This window comes from Stigmatopora nigra, chromosome 3, assembly GCF_051989575.1.
Source record: "Stigmatopora nigra isolate UIUO_SnigA chromosome 3, RoL_Snig_1.1, whole genome shotgun sequence".
NCBI classification, from domain to species: domain Eukaryota; kingdom Metazoa; phylum Chordata; class Actinopteri; order Syngnathiformes; family Syngnathidae; genus Stigmatopora; species Stigmatopora nigra.
The window spans coordinates 15,286,953-15,312,128 of NC_135510.1; the positions used below are offsets into that span (position 1 = coordinate 15,286,953).

Genomic DNA, 25,176 nt, shown 5'->3' on the forward strand with positions numbered 1-25,176 from the left:
GTTCAACTAATGTGGTTTATGTGATTACTGAAGACGTTCCATCAATTTGACTGGGTTAGGCCTAGTGAATTGATTTAGCGTCTAGCGTAGTCAATGGCATCCAATGACTTAATTCACATCAGTTCTTGAATTTTTTGTTTTAATTAAAAAGGGATGCACAGAAATGACCTTTTCCACAAATTTGACTAGTCACACTTAGGTCATGATTTAAAAAAAGGGTAATTAATTTGTCACAGATGGCAAGTTAGTTTTATATCACCATTCAAAAACGGTTTATTTTTTTTAGTTATCTTGTAGTGTCATCTTTGTATGTCCGGTATTTACATATGTTTGATGATTTTAAACATTACAGTGGGAATTTTTTTTTAAAGAATTAGTGACGGGGCAAATACTTCTTTTTTTTAGTTATTTTTTTTTAGAACACTGTCTTTTATTATCAATAAAACTTCCACATTTAAACCCAGAATGCTTCCTCATTTATGCAATGATCCCAACAAACATCCACATTGTGAAGCTGGCTTTGAATAATTTACTCTAGTACTTATAGTTGTGTTTTTTAAGTAAATAAAAACACATGACTAACTTTTATTCTTTTTTTTCTGTCTATGGAACCATGACAGCCTTTTTAAACATTAGCTTGTTTGTTGAAAAACCTAACCTTGGGATCACGCGACATCACCCACACACAGCACGCACAGACAACGAGGGGCTCCAGCAAAGGTAAATGATTACACAGCTGCCACAACAACAACAAAAAGTCCTGCTTACATCCATTTCTGTTTTAAATGGAGCCCATTCCATTTATCGACTTCCTGATGCTTGGGGGCATTATCAGGATATAGACTGGCAGTGACAGCAACAGCAGAGTTGAGCAGGTAAGAGGGATGCTGGCCTGCCTACTCCAACATCAGATAGGGCAGTGCCATTGGCATGTATGGACATCTCAGACTTGTAAGGTTACCACTATAGATTCCGATTTTCATCCATTTTTTTTTGGTTACGAGTTTGTATTCTTGCCTGGCAAGAAGTACTGCTCAGGTGTTTAACACTGGGAGTGGTTGACAAGAAGGACACTGTGGTAATGTGAATCAAAAAGAAAGGACAAGAAGGAAGGGGTTGGACATCAAATACGTTTAAAGGTCATAGGAATGAGAAGGGGTCAAGTGGGTATTACTGCTTGACAAGGGGTGAAATTTAGGAGTACATGATTTCAAAGAGGCCTGAGAACAAAGAGGTGACCCATAGTCTTCAGCCCGTGACTGCAGCTCGAGCAGAAGATGTGTGTTGACGGCAGAGGGAACAGAGCCTGCTCGCTCCCTTAGGCCTTGAGTGCGTGCCACTGGGCCACGGCAGTGCGAGGGTGACCCATCATGTCTTTCCAATGTTTTACCTCCGCAGGGCCACTCTTCCATGAAAGATAAATCTGCCAGGAGAGGAGACAATGTTAGGTCATGATAAGACTCGGCACGAATGAGAAGAGCCTGTCAAAGTAGTGCATTCAATACCAACAAAGCTAAAGGCTCTTTTCAACGTACAGTGCCCTGGGAAAGTATACGCCCCCTTGAACTTTTCAACCTTTTGTTACATTTCAGCCTTCAAACATAAAAATATTTAAAAAATATTTTTTTTTTGGTCAAGAATCAATAAGTGGGACAACTTTTAAACTTTTTAAAACTAATTCTAACCGGGAAAACTGGGGCATGCAATATTGCATTGATATTTTGTAGCGCCACCTTTTGCTGCAATTACAGCTGCAAGTCACTTGGGGTATTTCTCTATCAGTTTTGAACATCGAGAGACTGAAATTATTAAAAATTGTAAAACAGCTCGAGCTCAGTGAGGTTGGATGGAGAGCATTTGTGAACAACAGTTTTCAGTTCTGACCCAAAATTCTCGATTGGATTCAGGTCTTGGATTACGTTTATTTGTGAGCCATTTCATTGTAGATTTGGCTTTATGTTTTGGATCATTGTCCTGTTGAAAGGTAAATCTCTGTCCTAGCCTCAGGTCTTTTGCAAGGTTTCTACCAGAGTGATCCTGTATTTGGCTCCATTCATTTTCCCATTCAATTTAACCATCTACCTTGTCCCTGCTGTAGAAAGGACCCAAACCATAAGGCGGGGGAGGGTCTGTTCAGGATGATGACTGACCTCTGTTGCTTTTATACCAAACATATCATTTTGTACTATAGCCAAAAAGTTCACTTTTCTTTTTATCTTACCACAGAACCTTGCCTTTGTTTGGTGTGTTTTTCCAGATGTCTTCTGGCAAACTTCAGAAGATAAAGTAATCTTTAAAATATGTCTTTCTTCTTGCCATTCTTCCATAAAGGCCAGATTTGTGCAGTGTGCAACTGATTTGTGTCCTATGGACAGACTCTCCCACCTTAGATGTATATCTTGGCAGTTAATCCAAAGTGATCATGGGCCTCTTTGCTGCATCGCTGATCAGTCTTCTCCTTGTTCAAGGTGAAAGTTTAGATTGACGATTAGAGTCATGGTAGATTCACAGTGGTCTGATAAGATTTGATTAAACTTCATCCCGTGCACTCCTTTCATTTCAAAATGATTGTTTGCACAGTGTTGCTTGGGTGTTAAATGCTTGGGAAATCAGGCTTTTTACTTCTCCACAATAGTATCTCGGACCACCCTGGCCCTCTCCCTGTGTTCCTTGGTCTTCATGATGCTCTCTGCACTATAAACAGAACCCGAAGACCATCACTGAGCAGGTGCATTTATACAGATACATGAATACACATGAGTGGGTTCTACTTATCATCATCAGTCAACATTGGATCTTTCAGAGATCCTCACTGCAATCCTGGAGTGAGTTTTCTACACTGAAAACAAAGGGGCCAAATAATATGGATCCCACTTTTCAGTTGTTTATTTGTTTAAAAAAAGTATCAAATATCCAATAGATTTTGTTCCGCTTAACAATTGTGTCCCACTTAATCAGTCTTGACACAAATATTTCATTTTATATCTTTATGTATGTTTGAAGCCTGAAATGTGACGAAAGGTTGAACAGTTCAACGAGGAGTGAACACTTTCGCCAGGCACTTTATATGCAAAATAAGTTGCTAAAAGAAAGCTTTCACAATGTGTTAGGCAATAAACATGAGAATAAAAGAAGCACTGTCGACACAAAATATCAATTGTTGTAAAGAAACATGTTTGTTGTTATAGCAACTAAAAGGCTGCACGATACAGACCAGCAGGGGTCAGTAGAGACTAGCTGGGTAATTAAGTGTGCCTGGCCTGTCATGGAGTCAAAAATACGTATATACACAGGAAGAGGAAGAAACAGGAAAGGGCAAAGAGGAGGGAAGGAGATACCTTTCCAATGACATCATTGCGACTTAGCTTGTCCTTGTCCATGACAGTGATAATTATGGTGGTCTCCCTCAGCACGTGGGCAGGCACGTCGAAGGGAAAGGACTCATTGAAAACAGGGTTGAGACAACGCTTCATTACCACTGTCTTCTTCTTTTCCACACGCTTATCCTTGTTCATCAACCACACCTTAACATAGGGGTCTTAGAAGAAGAAGAAGAAGAAAAAGCAGTATTCACATGGATGCGCTCTCCGTGGTCCTGAAATTGCAATATTTTTGAAGTACACACAACACTGATGCATTAGGGAGCCAATTAAAGAAGCGTCTGTACCAGAAGTGCCTCCAATGTCCATGGCTTTGAGGTTGCGGGCTTTGACAATGCTCACCGTGATAATGTTGGCAGTAGGGTTGTAGCACAGAGACACCAACAGATCCCCTCTGCTTCCCTGGAGAAATTATAAACAACAGTGACCTGTTTATTTTTAAAGCCTTTTCCAATTGTTCTCTCTCTTTTTAGCTTATTTTTTTTAACAATGTTTTGCTCCAGTAGTCAGTCTTCAATCCACCATCTTCTCAACTGGTCAGGGTTCACTTCTACCCTTTCCCACTGGCACACTAACACATGTCCCAAGGGACTGTCATAGCAGCCAGCAATGACATCACACATTACATTCTGGCCCATCTCCCCTCCTCCCACTCTATCGTTTCTGCCACCTCTCTTTTCCCTTTTACTCACGCTGCCGTCGCTACAAGGTTTCAACTCCTTCCAGAAAGTCTGCATGTTCGCCAGATCCAATTTGTTGAGGGGGATGGACACCTCTCCGATGGGGTCATTCCTGCTGAAGCGATCGTAATCCAGAACCTGAAGGTATAAAGTCCTTTGGACCACTTTGTCGAAGGGGAACCCTGAAAAAGACATTCACACAAGTAGAATCCATACACTCAAAGTCCAAATGATAGGCGAAAAAAAAAGGAACATATCTTAATTTTAGTCCAAATTCCTCATATGGGGGAGAAATTAGTCATTAATTTTTGATCTCATTGGCTCTTACTGTGGTTGTAGGTGAGTTCAAGCCTTTCCCATCTAACTTTGCCAGTAAGTACCATGATCCACATGGTAAACAAAGAACCAGCCATACTCAGATTCACAACTATGGACATTTTCGTTGACCTAGTACATGAATGTTGAAACTTTTCACAAAGTGAACAGGCAAACTTATGAAAACTGGAACCTTACAACTTTAAGGCAGATGGCGGTACCACTTTCCTGCATTCTTTGCAATAGGGGTTTGACACATGCAAAAATAATGATCAATCTATCATGAATGGCCCCAAAAGCTCAATAACAAACCTTCAAACAGAAAGGTCTCATTCCAATGCGGGTTCAGATTCTTCCTCTTGACTTTGGTCTCCAGTTTGTGCTTTTTGTCAGGCAGCAGGTAGAGTTTGACAAAAGGGTCAGAAGTGCCAGAAAAGTCCTTAGCTGGCAATTCCTGGCCTTTGAGGATTTTCACGGTGAGGGTAGAATCCTGGAAGCTGTAGCCTACGCTGAACTGAATGCGACCCAACTTTTCACATACAGGCCCCTCGTGGTCATCTTCTTCTGAGCCTGGAGACAGCTGGAAAAGACAAACGTGAATTTGGTAATATAATCTCAAAAGCAGCACTTCTCTGCATGATTTCTTCAAATAAAAAAAATACATTTAAAGAAATCTCATTAGGAGAAAATATGCAATACTTGAAACAGGTTGAGTTAGTGATCCACTTTAAACGTTGAACAACATTAAACCCTCAAGGGGAACCATCTAATGATTTGTTGATCAAACCCTCAATCCCAAAAACTGTGAGACTGAAATGCTAACCACTCAGTTAATGGGCCACCTACTATAGTTTCTGTTACTTAATTAGAAAAAAAGCATGAAAATGTGGCTCAGGTATAAGATGACAGAGGTTACATGGTAACCACGTGTCCAATCACCATAGCATACGGGCTTAGCTCGTTAACATGTCTATATTGATCCAAAATACAAACTAGCTTTACTTGGTGTGTTGTCACATGACCAGTATCTACTGAGCCGCAGGGTTAGTGTGCATGACTACTGTGGTATGACAGGCCGATTATCTGTTGGTAGACTGACCCTCTGAGTGACAGAGGTGTACCCTAGAGGGAATCCAGTTAAATAAAATATACAATCTGTTGGGAAAAGAGCCAGGAGCATCGCTCTGGGTAGAATCCCACTTGTTTAATATCCAATTTCATACTGTCCACAACCATTTCAGCCAGTGCCGCTCGACCTTATTCCCCTTTTCTGAATGCCATCACTTTTCATTATTCAGTCTGACACTCTAAAATTACCCAGACATGTAAACTTGTAGATATCTTTTAGCATTCTTTCTTCTTTTTTTCCAGCATGTGAAAGTCTACACAGAAAAGGGTTATTGAACCTTATAGACTGCATATATGGCCAAAGAGATTTTTCTTTTGTAAGAACCAATAAGGTAAATAAAAAACCCAATGCAAAACAACCTACTACAAAAGCAAAATAACAAAAAGTAATTAAAAAAGAGATTTTTTTTCATTAAAGACTTATTGGTACTGCAAGCTATGTTGCTTTTATGCAGCGCAGTTGAGCAACATCCTTTTCAGAAATAGTTCAAAGTACACAATCATAGCTTTCAACAGCTTTCTAAATGAGTAAGTAGGTATAATTAAAATGAAGCTGCTTTAAACATTTTCGCTTGAAATGGATGAAACTATGCTGCAACTAATGTTTTAACAGAAGATATGCTGCTCAGCGCATTTCCATTTTACAGAATGAAGTTTTCAAAAATATATAAACTAAATACAAGATTTTGCAGCTATGGAATGTTAAAAAAAATAGTTTTATAGCTGATTTATCTTTATCAATACTGGTCAAAACAGTGCATTCACACACAACAAATAACAGTTTTGCTAAGGTCAATTCTTTGACTTGCAAATGGACTGGGTCTGAATCCAATTCGAAGTATGTGGTGACATTGGAAGAAAATGAAACATGACAAGACTCCAAAATGCAAAGCTTATCTTGTGACTGCAATCAGAAAATATTGAAGTTAGATTGATGAATAGCATTGCTTGTCACTTCTAGAGTGCAAGCTATTAACAGCAAAAAAACATAGAGGACAGAAAAATATTGGTTGTGTATTTACTTTAAAATATTCAACTTTATCCCCCTCAGAATTGCACATTTCTTTCCTCAGAATTGACTTTTCCATTATGCACCATTTGAAAAATATAACCTTTATTGATTTTTGGCAATTTTATCCCTCAGTTCCTTTGTGTTTCTCAAAGCCAGAAAGAGTCACTTTTAAGAGATCAAAGTTCACTTTCATTTTGATGATATTACCTTTTTCCTACATAAAACACGTCACCGAACATCCTCTGAGACTAGTGATCCCAAAATATTGACCAAGGGTTGTACTATAGTATAGCTCATGAGTGATTTGATTAAGAAAATAATATACACTGAAATTGCAAGTACAAGGATGTAACCCAAAGCCCCATTCTAGACCTGATACTGTTTTCTAGAAGATCCTACTCCCTGGTAACCAAATGGAACTGTCAAGCTTTGAGGTATTTCCTGTTTACATCATGTAACAATAGAAGAAACCAACCTTTATATTAACTATACTAGAATAAAATAATCTGAACCTGGCGGCCCGGTCCGCCTCCTTGTGCTCTGCGATTGGCTTAGCACCAAATCAATGTGTCCCCCGCCTGGTGCTCATAGTTGGCTGGGATAAGCTCCAGCAACCTTGCGACCCTTGTGAGAATAAGCGGTATGGAAACTGAATGAATAAATGAATGAATGAATCTAAACGTATAAAGCAACAGCTGAACCACAAACATTTTTAATGGCAACAATCACGTTCGATCAAATTTTAGGATTTGGTGTAGTATATTGCATTGGGCATTGAAAAAAAAACTTTATGTAAAACCTTGCGTTCATGCATTCATTTTCACAAACAATTATCCTCACTTTGGTCGTGGGGGTGCTGGAGCATATCCCAGCCAACTATGAGCACTAGGTGGGGGACACCCTACAGTGGTGGTCTACACCCTGAATTGGTGCCCAGCCAATTGCAGGGCCCAATAGGACGGACAACCATTCACCCTCACACTCATCTCTAGTGGCAATTTAGTGTGTTTATTCAGCCTAGCAAGCATGGTTAACCAGGAGAAAATCCACGCAAGCCCAGAGAGAACATGCAAATTCCACACAGGGAGGACACACCTGGGACCGAACCTTCAACCTCAGAAATGTGAGGCTGCTAAAACCTTATGTGAAATTTGAATACTCTCATTTATAAGTCATAGCACCAGTTGATGCCACCAGCTAAGATTGTTTCTTGCAGCTGTGGCAACAACACAAAAAGAATTCTGGGATAAAGGAGTTGGCGGAGCGTACATGCGTTGCGTCCTCCAAAATTGGCAAGAATAAGGCAACTAGGATTTGATTAGTTTGGAGTAATCACTTGATTTTGAGGAGCCATTTTAGATTAGATTAGATTAGATTACAACATTGTTTCATCCCGTATTCGGAAAATTTCTTTGGTTGCAGTAGCAAGTCGGCATACATTTTATTTATCTGTTTAATGGATTTTTTTGCAATATTAATCAATTTACGGGCAATGCATAGAAATGTTCATTAAAATCGAAAACAAGATCTGAAGAGACAGGAGAATCTTCCTAATGGAAGCTGAATGACCACTCCATTTTAATTCCTCATTGTCATGTTGTTTACATTGACGCCATTTTAAATTTTGAAGAATGAGCACAATGTGTTTATTTAAATTCACTTGAATTTTAAGTTATCTTACATTCATTTAAATGTTGCTTATTGTGGCATAAAGCAATATTATGAATGTCTCTGATATTTTTATATTCACATCAACTCCTCGGCCCACTTTTTGTCGCAAGGCTTGCACGTCACTTTCAGATTGAATTAAGAGAGATGATCTGGAAGTGCCCTCTAATACTTTTACCGTAGCCATCTCGTTCACTTCAATTTAAGAGTGCTGTGCTGACAGGGGCCATCATGTATGACTTCAGATACAAAGAAATAAGAGAGCAGTGTATCAATGATTCTTCATAGTGTGTTAGTTACCATGAGCATTTCACTGGTGACTGAGTTGGCTAAATCAGAGACAGATGAATTGGCATCGTGCCCCTGACGGCGTCCACTCTCATCTGGGGTGTGACTTCTAGGGCTGCTGCCTGGCTTGTTACCCGGAGTCCTGGATGCAAAGAATAAACAAACACGTATTGTTACATGCACTTTATATGCAAAATTAATGAGGGCTAACCCAGGAATGTTTGATAATTGAACTCCAATTATTTTAACTAGCAGTTTACCTATGCTATTCTTTATTTTCTCCGACCAAAATGTCTATCCAAATGACCTAAACTTTCCTTGAGTTTTAGTTTGCGCATAAACATTCACATATACTTAACAGCTCTTAACTCCTGAGGTGGCAGACACTGAGGGTGCCAAGCTGACTGATTTATTTGTCCAGACATATACTGTAACACAGTTGCACCATTTCAAGATGTGGATGGCCTTGCCCGTGAGACAGAGTGAGAGGGACAAAGTGACATAGACCACGAGGTGATAGAAAATGTACTGCAAAGAATTCAACCTGCACAAAATAATACTGGCCTAAAAAAATCTCTTGGGATAACTCAACAACACGTTGTTTTGGAAAAAAAACAAATAAACAAACAAACTAGTGTCCTGCTTTTCAACAAGCTTCATTTATAACCAGTATAGGACAACTGCAGAATAAAAAAAAAGCCTGATGGCATTAAGGCCAAAATGTTTATGAAGTGTAGAAGAGTGACCAAGACAGTTTAATTATAAGCATGAGAACAGATAATGCAGACATTTGCACAAGGCCGTCTAATCTGAATCACAAGTAGGATGCAAGTCATTTGCTTAGAAGCGAAAGCAATTCCCAAGTCTTTCCTATTGTGGGCACGTCGAGTCAACTTGCAAGGGTTATGTCAAAGGAACCCAAGGCACATCTTTGTGAAGCTCACTCAGGTCAAATCACAAATTTGTGGACTGCATACTTTGTAACGATTTGCGGTCACCTGGGTATAAGAGTGAGTGTACTGGTAAGCTCTTCTACGTGACCGGACGTTTTGTCGACGGACGTTTGGTCGACAGACACTTGGTCCCCAGACGTTTCATCGAACGGACGTTTGGTCGCCGGATTCACTCGCTCTCAAAATTATTATCATGAGAGAGAGTTTACTGTTAAAAGCGATCAACCAGGTAATCTCTCGCTCTAAAAATTATAATCATGAGAGAGAGCGAGAACTGTCCTTCGACCAAATGTCCATTCGACGAAAGGTCCGGGTACCGCTCTTCTACCACTCAACCCAAGGAAGTGATCAATGACACTTGATTATTGGACTTTATTATAGTTTGATGGGGAAAAATATATGACAAATGCCGGTGCACCTCAACCAAATTGATTAGAAAAAAGGTTTACTTGTGAAGTTCTGTTTACACACAGGAAAACTCAAATAGTTATTTGAAGGCCAATTATATGTCTTAAAAATTTGTTTATTTATGTATAATTTGAACTTTTACAGATTGCTTTTGGATTTTCCATAAGTTACATTTATCTAAATTACGTATTAAAAAATGGATACGATCAATGTAAATGCCTACATCATTTGTTAATCGAAGTACTAAATTTTCCTCTCATCTCATTTTCTGAACTGCTGTATCCTCATTAGGGTTAAAGCAGAGGGTGCTGGAGCCCATCCCTGCTGACTTGGGGCCAAAGGCGGGGGACACCCTGAATTGGTTGCCAGCCAATCGCAGCGTACAAGGAGATAAACAATCATTCACGCTCACACTCATACAGAGGTGCAATTTAGAGCGTCCAATCAGCCAACCATGCATGTCTTTGGAATATGGGAGGAAACCTGAGAACACTGAGAAAAGCAACGCAGGCCCGGGGAGAACATGCAAACTCCAAACAGGTGGACTGACCTGGATTTGAACTCAGGTCCCCCACTGTGAGGCCGACGCGCCAACCACTCATCCGCCAGTCTGCCATACTAAATTCCATTTCTAATTTATTGGTGCTTCAAAAAGCACATTGATGTCTGTCTCGCGTGGCCGCCTGATGGTGTAAGGATTTATTTATTCGCCTGTCTTTGGTGTGGGCAGGCACGGGCTCGATTCCCACTGGTGGTAGTATGATTGTGGGCGCGAATTTTCAACTGTCTTGCTCTTAAAATATTTGATAGGTTTTTTTCCCACCTAATAATGTTAAGGGATGAAATGACTCATCAACATAAAAGTTGTATTCCAAAATATCAATATAGGATGGCAATATGCTTCCCTATGAGGCAAAAAAAAACAGGAGAAGTGGTGAGAGAATTTTACTGGCAATTGTACCACAAGGAGTTAAAGAAAGTGTAAGCCCATAAGAGAAAGAAAGAACAGACAATGCTGACCCGGTGTGGAGTAGAAACAATTGATTTGTCATGCTGTGTTTCCTTACTGTGATCTTCAAATCGGAGCGGCTCTATTGCAGCACTGGGTGAATTTAAAACGCAATGCTGTTTGTTTGACACACATGACAAATACATAAATGTACCCATCGGCTAACCACTGGTCCAAAGACTGCCTACAGAACTTTGGTGTGTCTTTAGATCCCTCAATGTCCAGCTGTATATATATATATATATCTATACGAGTGAGATAATTAAGCAATATTTTGAGCAGTATAGTTTACTACTGACAGATTCAAACTCAGAGGAAAATTCTTGGTATTCAATATGGAATACTTTAATTTATTTATCTATTTTATCATATATCTTTTACACCGGCCCGGAAGGGGAGTGGTTTGCATGTCGGCGTCACAATTCTGGGGTTGAGTGTTCGATCCCAGGTGCGCCTTCACTGTGGGGAGTGTAGGTGTTCTGCCCGGGTGTGTGTGGGTTTTGTCCAGGTACTTTGGTTTCCTCACACATTCCAAAACATGCATTGTAGGCTGATGGATCACTCTAAATTGACAGTGAGCATGAATGGTTGTCCATCTCCTGGTGCTCTGCGTTTTTTTCTGGCCACCAATTGAGGGTCTGAATGAAAATTAATGATTGAATATATTGTAAAAATTTCCTTTAAAATTGTGATATTGGTAATTACGTCAGATTTCACAAAGTTAAAAGTGATACTCTGCAACCAATATATGACAATAAAAAATTAAATGACAGCGTCAGAGATGAATTAATTCTAAATAATGAATTATTAATACTTTAATAATTTGTCATTGCTTCATGTTTTAATTTATATGATCTTTTCTATTCGACTCTAACAAAATGTCTTCCTTTATATGATAGTAACAGCCATTAGCAGCTACCCGTCACCATATGCTTCATGAGTTATACATGTATTGCAAATTTTTGGTTTCTTAATATCTACTGCAAAATAGAAAAGTTAGCTATAGAGATGTTAAACTAAGGGCAGCCATGTTTGATGTGTGCTGAATTTTCAATACTCTTGTTGTCATCAGGTGGCGCATGACCATAAAACCACCAGTTCTGCAAATTGAACATTCAGAAGTCATATGTACAATAGGAATATATATTGGAATATTGCAGTTCGTGGGTGCCCGACTGATTGGTGGAATGAAGGAAAGATGGCTTATACATGGCTGGCACCTCTGCCTTAAACTCAAGCATAGGGTACTGTAGTCGTGAGTGCAATAGATTGTTTTATAATAATAAAAAGAATATAATTCTGTAGATTTTAATTTCATCAACTAAAATATTTTAAAGCATCTTGGTTCACACAACCTTGACTGATTTCGAAACAGCCGTTTCCTGCCAAGAGGGTTTTGTTTTAGCCTAAGGGATGGAAGAACCGTAAATTCTTGAATGACATAATATATGTCTGTCAACTAGATCTCAAGCCGAAGAGTCAATAATTCCTTACTTGTAGGAGTGCTAAAATCAATGAGAAGTCACCAAACCCTATTAAATCAGCAACCAGCACACACACACACACACAAATCCGTATGCACATGCACATACTACCTACAGAGAATTTAGAGTGTTCTACCAACTTATGTTTTTTGCATGTTGGAGGAAACCAGAGTACCTGGAGAAAATTCATGCAGGCACGTGCCCATGCAAAACTCCTCAATGGAAGGCCGGAACCCGGGATTGAACCCTTATTCTCATATTTGTACAGCAGACAGGTTAACCACTCTGTGCTAGTAATTATACTGTACAAAAGTGACAAACGTTATAACGACGGGTATGTATTTATGTACGTATCATGCAAAATTGGGGAGTAGATGTTTGAAGGGTTTTTCTTGGTCCGTTACCAATATTGCCGGAAACATTTTATTATAGCTATCCAGGGATCGAACAATACAAAGCATATGCATTGCCAGGTAATGAGGCCTCATTATAATGTTGAAAAAAAGTATAATCATATTCAAATTAACAATGGAATCTCAAACTGGCTGGGGAGTTTGGAGACAAAACAGAACCTTCAAAACTAATCTCAGTAGTGAATACAATGGCCTCAACACTGGCACGGATAATAGTCAAACATGTTTTGGCATACATTATCATTCTGTAAGTATGTGAAAGAAGAAAGGGTTTGATGGTGTAGAAAATTCAAGTGATAATTTACTTCTGTGGGTGTATTGAAGGTACTTGTTATAATACTATTTTGACATTCACTGACAAAGATGAAAAAAATAAATATTTTTTTTCTAAATGTTCACTCTGAAAATTTGAGTATATATATATATATATATATATATATATATATATATATATATATATATATATATATATATATATGGCATATATATATATATATATATATATATATGTATATATGGCATATATATATATATATATATATATATATATATATATATATATATATATATATATATATATATATATATATGGCATATATATATATATATATATATATATATATATATATATATATATATATATATATATATATATATATATATATATATATATATATATATATATATATATATATATATATATATATATATATATATATATATATATATATATATATATATATATATATATATATATATATATATATATATATATATATATATATATATATATATATATATATATATATATATATATATATATATATATATATATATATATATATATATATATATATATATATATATATATATATATATATATATATATATATATATATATATATATATATATATAAAAGTGAATATTTCAAAACTGTGCGTTAATATGTGAAATGTATTTCCATCCCATAGATACACGCCTTCATCTTTTCTAAATAATTAATAAAAAAGAATGACGTTTTCTCTTGCTCTATAAATAGGACAGCACACATCTTTTTGTTGGCCCATAGTGCTTGCTACTATCTTAGAAAAAAAACTAGTTACATAATTCATCCTTAGAGGTTGTTGTAACCATGACTACTGAAATGTGTGCATCAACTCAAAGTTGTACTTACTACATCGTGTTTTTTTACATAGGGTAGAGTAACTATGGCTACCAGACCCTTTAGATTAGATAACATTATTCAACCCGTATTAGGAAAAGACATTTTAGGCATAATTAAATAGCATGTTGCTGCAATAAATAAAAAAGTAAATATATATATATATATATATATATATATATATATATATATATATATATATATATATATATATATATATATATATATATATATATATATATATATATATATATATATATATATATATATATATATATATATAAATAAAGGAGGTCAGTCAAAGCCAAGGATGTTTGCAGAGAGGAATGCATTCAAAATAACACAAAGCCCATAGAAAAGCCTCTAACCAAGCCCCACGAAAACTGTCTGCACTAAGTGTTATGCTGTGCTTACATTTGATCTCATGCTGTTCTGTCTAAAAAAAAAGCAGCTTCCCTTTGACTGTTCACACCGATACATGAATAAAACAAAATTAAATTTGAATTGAATTTGACTGAATGAATGAACATTATAACCACTAATTATTTGTTACTGTTAGTAGATGGTGAATTACAACCAATAAAAATGTTTTTTTCCATTGTAATATCTTATCTATTTTTTTTTTTCAGAGGGTGGGAACAAATTAATTTGTATTTAGTTCATTTCTATGGGAAACGTTGATTTGAGATATGAGTAAATTGACAGACCAGCTCAGTCCCGGAACGCATTAAGCTCGTATCTCAAGATATGACTAAATAAAAAGCTGTAGCCGAACTAAGAGTGATATAATGTTTGTGTGTTAAAAGTGGGTGCAATGTTGAAAAATACTCGGGCAAACATCTTTTTGCTTCTACACACTATATGTATTTATTCGATGAAACTGTCTCCGGAGGAATATTATATTTTTTTGAAGATGTGCAGCAATAGGGCAGATTCATTATTCTGACAAAAGTGACAGTCATTCTCGTTGACAGTTGAGATGGCCTGTGAGTGTCTCCCATCACAAACACCTAAAGGAAGGCATGTAAAATAAAACTGAAGAAATTATACTGAATGACATATAGCTGACAAAATGGACACAAAGAAAAAAGTGGACAAGATACTCTAAATGGGACATATAACACAAATTATATATATTTATCTTCTAGCACTTAGGTATTCAAAAAGCACTGGATTTGTTAACGAATTATTTTTTCAAATAAATGCATTAAAAGAGCTAGATTAAAATCCCTGAATATTATTGTTTTATAGATCTAAAACAATTTTTATTTTAGCTTTTTTTTAAATATATTTTTTAGATTTTACAAAATGATTTTTGAATGAAAAACACAGAAAAAATCGATTAAAAATTACAATTATTGATTTAAAAGGGGGAAAATCAGGAAATTTAATATGGATCTATAATCTTCATTTTATCATCCATTCATTCATGATTTACTTTCCCGGGCCACACAAATTGATGCGATGGGCCATATTTGGCCCCCGACCCGCCACTTTGACACTTGTGCCCTAAGGTGATAGATAGTAAGACTTTAATACAAGGTTTGTGATGTCCTAATGGTACCGAAGATTAAAAGCGTTTTGAATAAAGATGTCCAAGAAAAGTTAATGAGTCTTCATTTAAGATCGAGGTTACTGTTTGGCAATCTTAAATAATGAATTCAATGATTTTCTTGATCCCTTATCTCGTTGAAGGATTAGTGAGAAAAACGCATTTTGGACAGTCACACAAGTCAGATACAGAAAAGAGGCACAGTAATCAAAGAGGTGAGACTAAACCTATATAAAAAATCCCAAGTAATCACTGAAAGAATCTAATTGATCTACTTGCCTTTAAAATTTGTGAAACATTATTTAATGTGTAATATTGTCTGTGAATACGTCCTTGTTTCAACATGAAGTGCAAATACAAAGCACAAAATGGGAAGCTGATGTTAAAGATGATGGACAAGAGGGAAGAGGATTCCTGGACATGCCTTTAACATATGTACAAACCATAGTTCAAGGTAATCATCTTCTCCTCCATGGAGACTACAAAAAACAATAACTCTTCCACTCCCCGTGATGGATGGGCCCTTTGCTCTCATATCAGCCAACTCAGCGCTCTCCACCAAGTGAACAAATCAGTAACTGCCCTTCTCAATATGTTCAGGTTTTATATCTATCCGCACTCGTGTTGAAATGGTGGTTACAAATTCCAAACTATTTAAGCGACAAAAATAAAAGTACTAGGCGGCAAGTGGTTAGCGCGTTGGACTCACAGGACTGGGGTTTAGCGTTCGATTCCAGGTTGGTCCTCTCTGTTTCATGTCGTACCTGGGCTTGCATGGGTTTTGTCCAGGTACTCCAGTTTCTCCCCACATCACCAAAACATGCCTGGTAGGTTGGTTGAACACTCTAAATTGCTCCCAGGTATGAATGTGAGTACGTATGGTTGTCCGTCTCCTCTGTGCCCTGCAATTGGCTGTCCACCGGTTCAGGGTGTCGCCTGCCTGGTGCCCCCAATTAGCTGGGATAGTTTTTTTTTTCATTTATCTTGCATTTCTTATTAATTTTGGGCAATTACGGTGTATGTGTGCGTAAATAAGGCGGGTTACATCTGTGGGTAGGCAAGCGTTAAAAGGCTGCAACAATGCGCTGTCCACTTTATTGTTCCACTCTAATCACATCTGATTGGTCGCCTTAACCATATGATATGACAAGGAAATTTCACAAGGACTTTTTTGTCAGTTTTCCTGACTCTGTTTTTCCTATTGGAGTGTTGCTATGCGCTGTATACTTCCAATACCGTCATAAAGTGACGAGAAAATTTGTTATTGACCATATTTGTTATTGTGAGCACATCACATTCATGTCTGCTGCAATAACAACATTATGGAACGATGTGAATGTAAACATTGTGCTGATGAGGATAGAAGTGCATCTTGAGATATGATTTGAGCACATACTATTGACAAAAAATGACCGGAAGGTATTAAAGCAATAGAAAAAAATTCGACCAGCAATAAATATAGTCATTTCATGCACAAAATCAAGTCACACAGTTTGTTTGAAATGTTCTTAACAAATTCAGTGACACATTTGACTGCTTTTACAAATACCAACTAGTGCTTGGAGGTTTTCCAGAGCCAGAGCGCTCTTCTAAATATATTTATATTTATTTCCTATCACGCTCTTTGTGTGATGACGCTCTAAGCTCATTAAGATTCACCATGCAGCAATGACCTCCTGTGCCGATAATAAGTCAAACTGCATCGGAGCTCCCATCACAGTTATCTGCATGTGTCTGATTGTGCACAATTCTGGACAGGTCTTTTGTTTATTTAAGTTCAGTCAAACACAGTAAGACACACACTAAAGCCTTTTCTATAAGAATAGAAAGTACACCTGGATAGTATATATCAAGCTTGAAAGTAACTACATATTTTTTAAGGTTTTCTTTTACAAATCGTTGATTGAATGGACCAACGTTCTTAGTTAATTACCTCATGCAACAGACAAACTGCAATATTTGAGAAGTCAAGTAAAGTCTATTGGAGTTATGGCACGAATGCCATAATTAGTTCAATAAAAGAAGCAAAGTGCATACATTTGGCAAGCAAACAAGATCTAATTGTAGCCGTTTTCCTCGGAGGAACCTTCAAAAATATTTATTTGGCTGCTGATTAAATGATGGCTCTACTCGTCAAACCCATCACCGGGTAAAATCACAGTAATACACACTATAATAATATTGGTTGTGAGAACAAAATGTTTCCCATCAACAAGTTATAGTGACTGTGTTTGCTTCTTTTTTTAAATTAGGAAATGTAGTGTATTTCTGTCTAAACTTTGGAGATTGACCTAGGTATTTACAAGATGTCCAAGGAAAAGAAAATTACATCAATAATTAATTACAACATCCCTTTGCAGAAATACTAGCCTCTCAACGCTTTCAATAGCGTACACTGATTGGTCTGGATTCTGCCTCAAGGCCATTTTAGATCATTATTTATCTCCAATGTATTCAGGTTTCATGGTTTCCAAACAAGGACCCATTTTAAATTACGGAACAGTTTTTCAATAAGATTCAGACTGACACCAACTGCTGCAACTTGTCTTACTTTATGTCTTTGGTACTGGTATGTGGAATATATATATGTCAATGTTCCCTCTAATTTTTCATGTAAAACATGCTGTAAAACACGAAAAACATAAAAGTGGACAGAGCTACTGCCATTGGCTGCCGCGTAAACACGTTCTTGTTCTCGCAAGCGTTTCACGGTTCTAAAAAAACGGGCATGTTCATTGAAGACCTAAAATTGTTCATGTCGAGGGTTTTTTTGTTGTTGTCAAAAGTCATTGATTAATTGAACCCAATTGAAGTAGATTACTTAATCAACGCTATAAAAAATAGCGACCACAAGGATTTTTGATTAGATCAACAATAGTTTGATGATAGAAAAATGTCAACAACTCTAAGGGGAGCTATTTTAATCAATACATTTTTTGACATTAGTCGGGAATTCAAATAAAAGCAATGGAATTTTGCTCAATCGTGAAAAAAGGGGTAAATAAAAAATAAAAAGTTTGGATTTTATTTACTGCATGCCGTATGATTGCTGCTGCGCTGAGAAGACGAGAGTAGAGTGCAATTGCACACGCGCACAGCTTAGAGGGAACATTGGTCTTAACTTGTCATGTGGTACTCACTTAGTTCCTCATAGTAAAAACTGACAACTGCAATCTCTGTGCCAACTTTTTGTAGCCAAATCTAAACCAGAATGTTAAAGAATCTTAACGGTGATTCCCCTGATGCCAGAAGCTAAAAACCCTTTATGATAGGCTTTGGCTGGTTATGTAGGTCAAGGCTAGATGAACTTATAAATCAAAATGCGTGTTTTTCAATAACTGCGTGTTACTGTGTGTTGAATGTGTCCAAATCTATGCCTGTGGTTTCTTTGCTTTAAAGAATTCTTGCATATTTATTACCTTTAAAATGTCTAAAACATGTTTTTTTCCACTTTTCAAATATTACTGTTTGTCAGCTGTGATTTATTTCATTGAAATTTACTTGATTCATACAATCAATCGTTTATTCATTCAATCGTTCTTGATTTGCAACACTGCGCATTCTTGTCAAGGTTGGGGGACCAATGATTTATCAAATAAAAAAATATCAGGGTTGGCCAAACTTTTTCAAACCACTGTAATTACATTTTAGCAGCTTTGAGCTATTTGGTTGCAGCAGGAATTTTATGAAGTATGAAGTAGATTGGTTTTGAAAGAGGGGTAGACCAGAAAAAAATCACGTGATGGTACACATCCTTCTAATTTTGCACACCACTTATCCTCACAAGGGTCACGTGGATCCTGGTGTGTTATTTGGTAACTTAGCCAAAGGCTGTCACTCACTTTTTTTTTTATATCAAACCACTAACTTGGCTATATAATGGAGTCAACGATCAGAAACAACTCTTTAATTTATTTTCTGTACCGTTTAGCCTCACATGGGTCGTAAGGGGTGCTGGAGGCTATCCCAGCCAACTATCAGGACCAGGCAGTAGACCCCCTGCATCCGGAATCCCCAGTGACCCTTGTGAGGATAAGTAGTTCGGAAAATGAATGACTCCTTTAGCGTCTTTGCTCATCTAAATTCCATCAAAATAATCCAAAGAGTTCAATACACATAGTGGTGAGAAAAACTTTAAACTGCCTTTCCACTAGCTCGCCAAATGTACAATAAATCTGTCTCAAGATGTTGCCAAAGAAACACTTCGATTTAACACTAAGTGAATTTCTGTTGGAAAAAGTTGTTTGTTTTGTATGTTTGTGTACTCTCATAAGAAAGTGCGTGTAGTTACTCTATCAAAAGGTTATTTGAGATGCGTAATAAATAGAAAATAAAAAGTGGGAATAATGACACCAGTCAAATAATGACCGAGCCAAAAAATAACTTAATGGAATAGTGTAAAAAATACATTCTGGGTTTCATAAGACGACATGAAAAGTTACCTTATGTAGTTTTCTCTCAAGTGTCGCTCTTTGAACCGAATGAATATCAATTATGGCACGACCCCATTCCGTCTTTTATGACGCACAACCACCTCAGTAACTCGTTAGGCCCAGCGAATAGCTTTCTAATGAGGTTCCATTTACCTCTTCTCTGGTGTGGTTTCATTCTCTATGTTAGCAGGAGCTTCCTGTAGGTCGGGGAGATTAGCGAAGTCATCTTGTTCGGCCAGTCCAATTGCAAGAGACAAAACAACCATCTTCCCCTCACTGGACACAGACGTCACAAAAAACAACATTTACATAATACAGAATTTTAGGGTAAAGAAAGATAGCGACAGAAACAGAATAATGTGAGGCAATTTAGTTCATTAAAGTTCATTAGCTCTCTGTGCTCTGGAGTGAGAAGGATTGAAAAAAGCTGCATGAAAATGTTTGCTCAGAATGTAAGCGGCATGTGTGCTATGGGAATGATAATATAATGTATAATTTATAAATAAAAGCAAATTTATCATAAACCATGGGACCCGATCTGTGTCTGGGTTCTTTCGCTTAACTTCGATGTGGGCAGTCTGGGTTTGATTCCCACTTGGTGGTGAAGTTATTGTGAGAATAAGGGATTTTTCCATTTCATTGTGCTAATTCCGGGTGTCCCCTGCCTAGTGCCCGTGGTTAGCTGGGATAGGCTGAATTTATTTGAATGCTGTTAGTAAATACACATCACTCATGAACATCCTGGGTCATTAGGATGAAAAAATAAAACTTCCATGTTCGTATGTATCGTAAATTTATAAAAAATATCTCTAACTTGAAATATTATTATCAAGTATGTACTCTGCTTTTAAAACCATGAATATGGAAGTGAAAATTGGCAATCCGGGGGCGGCTTATATGCGAGAAATTGTAAATATAAAAATATATATATATATATATATATATATATATATATATATATATATATATATATATATATATATATATATATATATATATATATATATATATATATATATATATATATATATATATATATATATATATATATATATATATATATATATATATATATATATATATATATATATATATATATATATATATATATATATATATATATATATATATATATATATATATATATATATATATATATATATATATATATATATATATATATATATATATATATATATATATATATATATATATATATATATATATATATATATATATATATATATATATATATATATATATATATATATATATATATATATATATATATATATATATATATATATATATATATATATATATATATATATATATATATATATATATATATATATATATATATATATATATATATATATATATATATATATATATATATATATATATATATATGTGGGCAGTAATATTTGAACAATGATTCATATAGACAGAGAGGTGGCCTAGAGACACGGGTAATAGAAGTCACACAGGATGTACAAGAGCACAGAGCGCCATGGCCATGTTTGTGTGTGTTTCTATTCGTGGCTAATGGAGAAAGGCACATTTACGTGATGCTGTCTTGTAAAGCATATCACTTGTAATCTAGCAGTGTAAGGAAAACAAAGGATTCAGTGTTCAGTATCCTTGAAAACCTTTACAGTGCGCACACAGTGCAATTATGTTTCCTAATTTTAGCCACCACTAGTTGAACAGGACTTACAAAAACGATTTGACGTCCAATCCTCTGTTGCGGATCTGCTCCATCATGTGGTCCCAGCTGCCTGGATTTGACCTGGAGCGGCCCGTCCCCGCCCCTCTGTATCGAGAGGCTCCGGCCGTATTGCCTCGGACCCCCCGAGGTCCCCCACGGTGGCTTCCAGCACCCGGGCCTGTGTGGAGTTGACCAAGGCTTTGTGAGGTGACAGGGGGGTCATTTGGACCTGGAGGGGGCCGGTGGGTGAGGGGCTGTTGGAGGCTTTGCTGTCGGACCAGGGGTCGGGGACGCGCTACTGCTGAGGATGGTATGTGCTCCAGTGTGGAGGTAGTTGAGAGGGAAGCGTCCCCAAAACTAAACAGAAACAGAGAGATGAGGTTTATCCAAGAAAGTTAGAACAATATATATTGATTGAGGTCTTATTGAAATCAAATTCGATTGTTCTATTGTAACTATTTAAATACTGCATTATGCACACAACTATGCGAAATCATAGAATAGAGCTGGGGGGGAAAATGGTCTTTTAAATGCCGTTTAATTTACATCTACAGTTTTCAGGTGTTTAATCTTTGTTTAATGAGAGTTGACCTATTTTTATGCCCTGCAGCTCTGGTAATATTTTCACTCCTTCTGTTCTACATTTTTTTTTCTGATGACCTCCCTACCTTTCTTCCTTTTTTATTCATTTTTTTCTTCAAGCTCTTCACGTCTTTTCCATTTTCAGTCACCACCTTTAAGTCCAGACAATATGAATGTGATTACAACTATAATTGTGTCATAATACCTACATTTTTATCCACCCTCGATCATAATCTTCTGCTTTTAAGCTTGTATTCGTGAAGAGGCATAAACAACCGTGTCTTGATGCTAGGTAGAATTCACAGCTCAAATATTTATAACTCACTAACTCAGATTGAACTTTATATATAAGAAAACTAGAAAACAAAAATCCCAAAAGAAAAAGCGTTTTATTAAAAAAAAAGAAATCTTAATAAATATTTTATGCATTCATGCTTAGATGTCTGCTCCACATATTATACTTTTATACTATTGCATTGCTGGGATACACGCCAGCATTTTGATGGACTCCAATTAAGCTCAATTAATGTCTGATTGGACTAAGGGAAAGCCTTGCACCATTTTCAAATCATCAATGTGAATGATACTTAGGAAAGTGAAATAACTTCAGCAGAAAATGGTTGGTAAAAAGATTTCAGCTATACAAAACACATTCAGTTTTGTTTGACGGCGAGTGCTTTCTTTACATAAATGACAGTACTGAAATAAAATAAAAAATAAGAATAATGAGAACAGTTGTACTGTATGAGAAAATATTCACGTTAATTAGCATTGGAATTATGACAAAATACATAGCAAAAGATCTTCAGGCCTGAAAAGGATGACATTTTTCCAATGCAGTACATTTTCATCGTGAAACTTGATTCTTCCCTGTCCCTTAAAATATTAATTCATTCATTCATTCATCTTCCAAGCTGCACATCCTCGCAAGGATTGCGGGGGTTGCTGGAGCCTATCCCAACCAACTTTGGGCGAAAGGCAGACTACACCCTAGACTGGTCGGCAGTCAGCCGTAGGCTTACATATAGACTTTGGATTCCCGCCCTACCTGCACTGAAGTCTGGCAGGTGAACCTCTACACCACTATGTGGGTGTTCCTTTAAAATACTTTAATGAAATTACTCTTAATTCTATTCTATTACTATTAATTCTGCTTGACAACCAACCTCCTTACACTCTGCTGAATTACTGCAATGGCTGTGTAAACAACAACAAGTCACTTTTGTCGGCTGTCAAATTTGTAAGTGGAGGTACCACTGTAGGCTACAAATGTGTTTAAAATACCAATTAAGACTTCACATGTTGCCCCAACTATATCTAAAAGAGAAAAGTAATAAAAATAGTAGCAACATCGGCCAATTGATTTCTAGTGAAGGACATTTCATATTAAGTCTCTGAAGTGAGCTATAAAACACAGTGAAAACACTAAAGACAGTTCAAGACCCAAACCAACAAACGTACAAGTATATTTGAACAAATGCCTTCTCCAATGTGGACAGGTTTCATAAGAATGGAAAGTTCTCTCTTTATTGTCAATATTTTCTCTAACCTTGAATGAGCATGCCCTGCCAGCGTCACCATGCAGGACTTACTTGCTAAAGCGCAGGCCTCCTGCGTGCATGTGGCTCTGGACCGTCTGCCACCGCCCAGCCCTGCTTCCCCCAGTCAGCATGCTTCGAATGCTGTCACTGCGACTGGGCCCTGCCCCAGCTCCAGAGCAGCCAGCGACCCCGCTGTCGCTGGCCCCTGGTGAGGGTCCAGCTCCGCCCTGCCCACTCTTATCCACAGCCCCGCTGAGACGGACAAACACCAGGGAAGGAGCAAGAGAGGACAGGAGGACGAAAGACGGACGTACGGCATAAAGGGAAAGTTGAGGAGAATTAAGTATTGCCACTGACTGAAGTTAATCAAGACAAAATGCAATAGCCAAAAGTCTCAAAAGACAATTTTTTTTTTTTGCTGATTAACTATAATCACTTTGAAAAGCAAAATATTTTCTTTTATGGGCAGTTAAGAGGAGAAACAAAGATTCTAAAAAAAAAAAAGGTTGACTTTTGCCATGTCTTTAGATCATGAACAGTAATGAAGTCAACTCGTAGTGGTTCGGAGAAAGTAAAAACATTAGAATTTCTGATGTATCATGCACAAAGGGGATAAATAATCCAGTTTTGAGAGAACAGATGCAGTCAACACGAAACTCACGATAACAACGAATATGCTCGAATTGAACAATCCGAATTCCAGAAAAGACAAGTGCACTTCCACCAAAAGTAACACACAAATAGAAGGTGACAGGACATCGGCCTAGACACTTTCCACATATAGACATTACACAAGACTGAACCAGAACATCATTTATGGCAACAATTAGACAAAAACAGTTAAGGCCAAATTGCATCCTTAATCGACAGAATAGATGCTAATATAAACCTTTCTAAACAGTGCACTGTTTAGAAAATAATTTTCATGAAGCCACACTATGTCTGCTATGTTTGTGTATTATATTGCCACAGGACTTTGCAAATATTATTACACGATTGATTAAACAAATAAAAATCACTGCTGCACAATCAAGTGCTCAGACAAATTAACTTATTACCATATTGAACAGATTATATATTCAGATTGCATATTTAAATCACAGGGCTTCCAATATTAATGTAGCATAATATCTACCCACTAAAAGTGTTTTCAATTTTGAGGAATGTAAGAACCTACTTACTAGTGTGATAAGATTACAATAAAATATAGAAAATATTGCTTAATTCCTGGCTTTAGGGCTGCATTATAAATATTACATTTTTGTCATAATATTATGTGGGAGAGCAGAGAACACTCTTAGTGCTTCTGAAATTTAATAGTTGAGGTATTTTATTTTTAACCCCTTCAAAATTTTGAAATAAAACCTAAAAAGCATGTGTGGTATTAGATTTAAGATTTAGTTGATCTTTCTTTTTTTTTATATTATTTTATTTTGGAAGCCAAAATCTGACTGTG

General features: G+C 36.6%; 1 protein-coding gene and 1 long non-coding RNA gene across 4 annotated transcripts in view; one reads left to right on the forward strand and one right to left on the reverse strand.

Moving 5' to 3' along the window:
- Positions 1–395: 395 nt before the first annotated feature.
- Positions 396–25,176, reverse strand: part of syt7b (synaptotagmin VIIb) — a 62,099-nt gene continuing 37,318 nt past the window's right edge. The window contains exons 5-13 of one of the 3 annotated variants that reach the window (XM_077713785.1): positions 23,772–23,972; positions 21,607–21,954; positions 20,040–20,162; positions 8,484–8,613; positions 4,688–4,955; positions 4,073–4,242; positions 3,668–3,782; positions 3,339–3,538; positions 396–1,423 (exon numbers count right to left, since the gene is read on the reverse strand). In XM_077713785.1, coding sequence (XP_077569911.1) covers positions 1,319–1,423; positions 3,339–3,538; positions 3,668–3,782; positions 4,073–4,242; positions 4,688–4,955; positions 8,484–8,613; positions 20,040–20,162; positions 21,607–21,954; positions 23,772–23,972 — 1,660 coding nt within the window. In that variant the 3' untranslated portion in view covers positions 396–1,318. Of the gene's footprint in view, positions 1,424–3,338; positions 3,539–3,667; positions 3,783–4,072; positions 4,243–4,687; positions 4,956–8,483; positions 8,614–20,039; positions 20,163–21,606; positions 21,955–23,771; positions 23,973–25,176 lie in introns of those variants that run through there. The other 2 variants (XM_077713786.1, XM_077713787.1) reach the window with 2 other exon arrangements.
- On the forward strand, positions 16,241–20,162 carry LOC144194603 (uncharacterized). The gene is made up of 2 exons (XR_013325930.1): positions 16,241–16,280; positions 20,077–20,162. It is a non-coding gene; the product is annotated as an uncharacterized LOC144194603 (long non-coding RNA).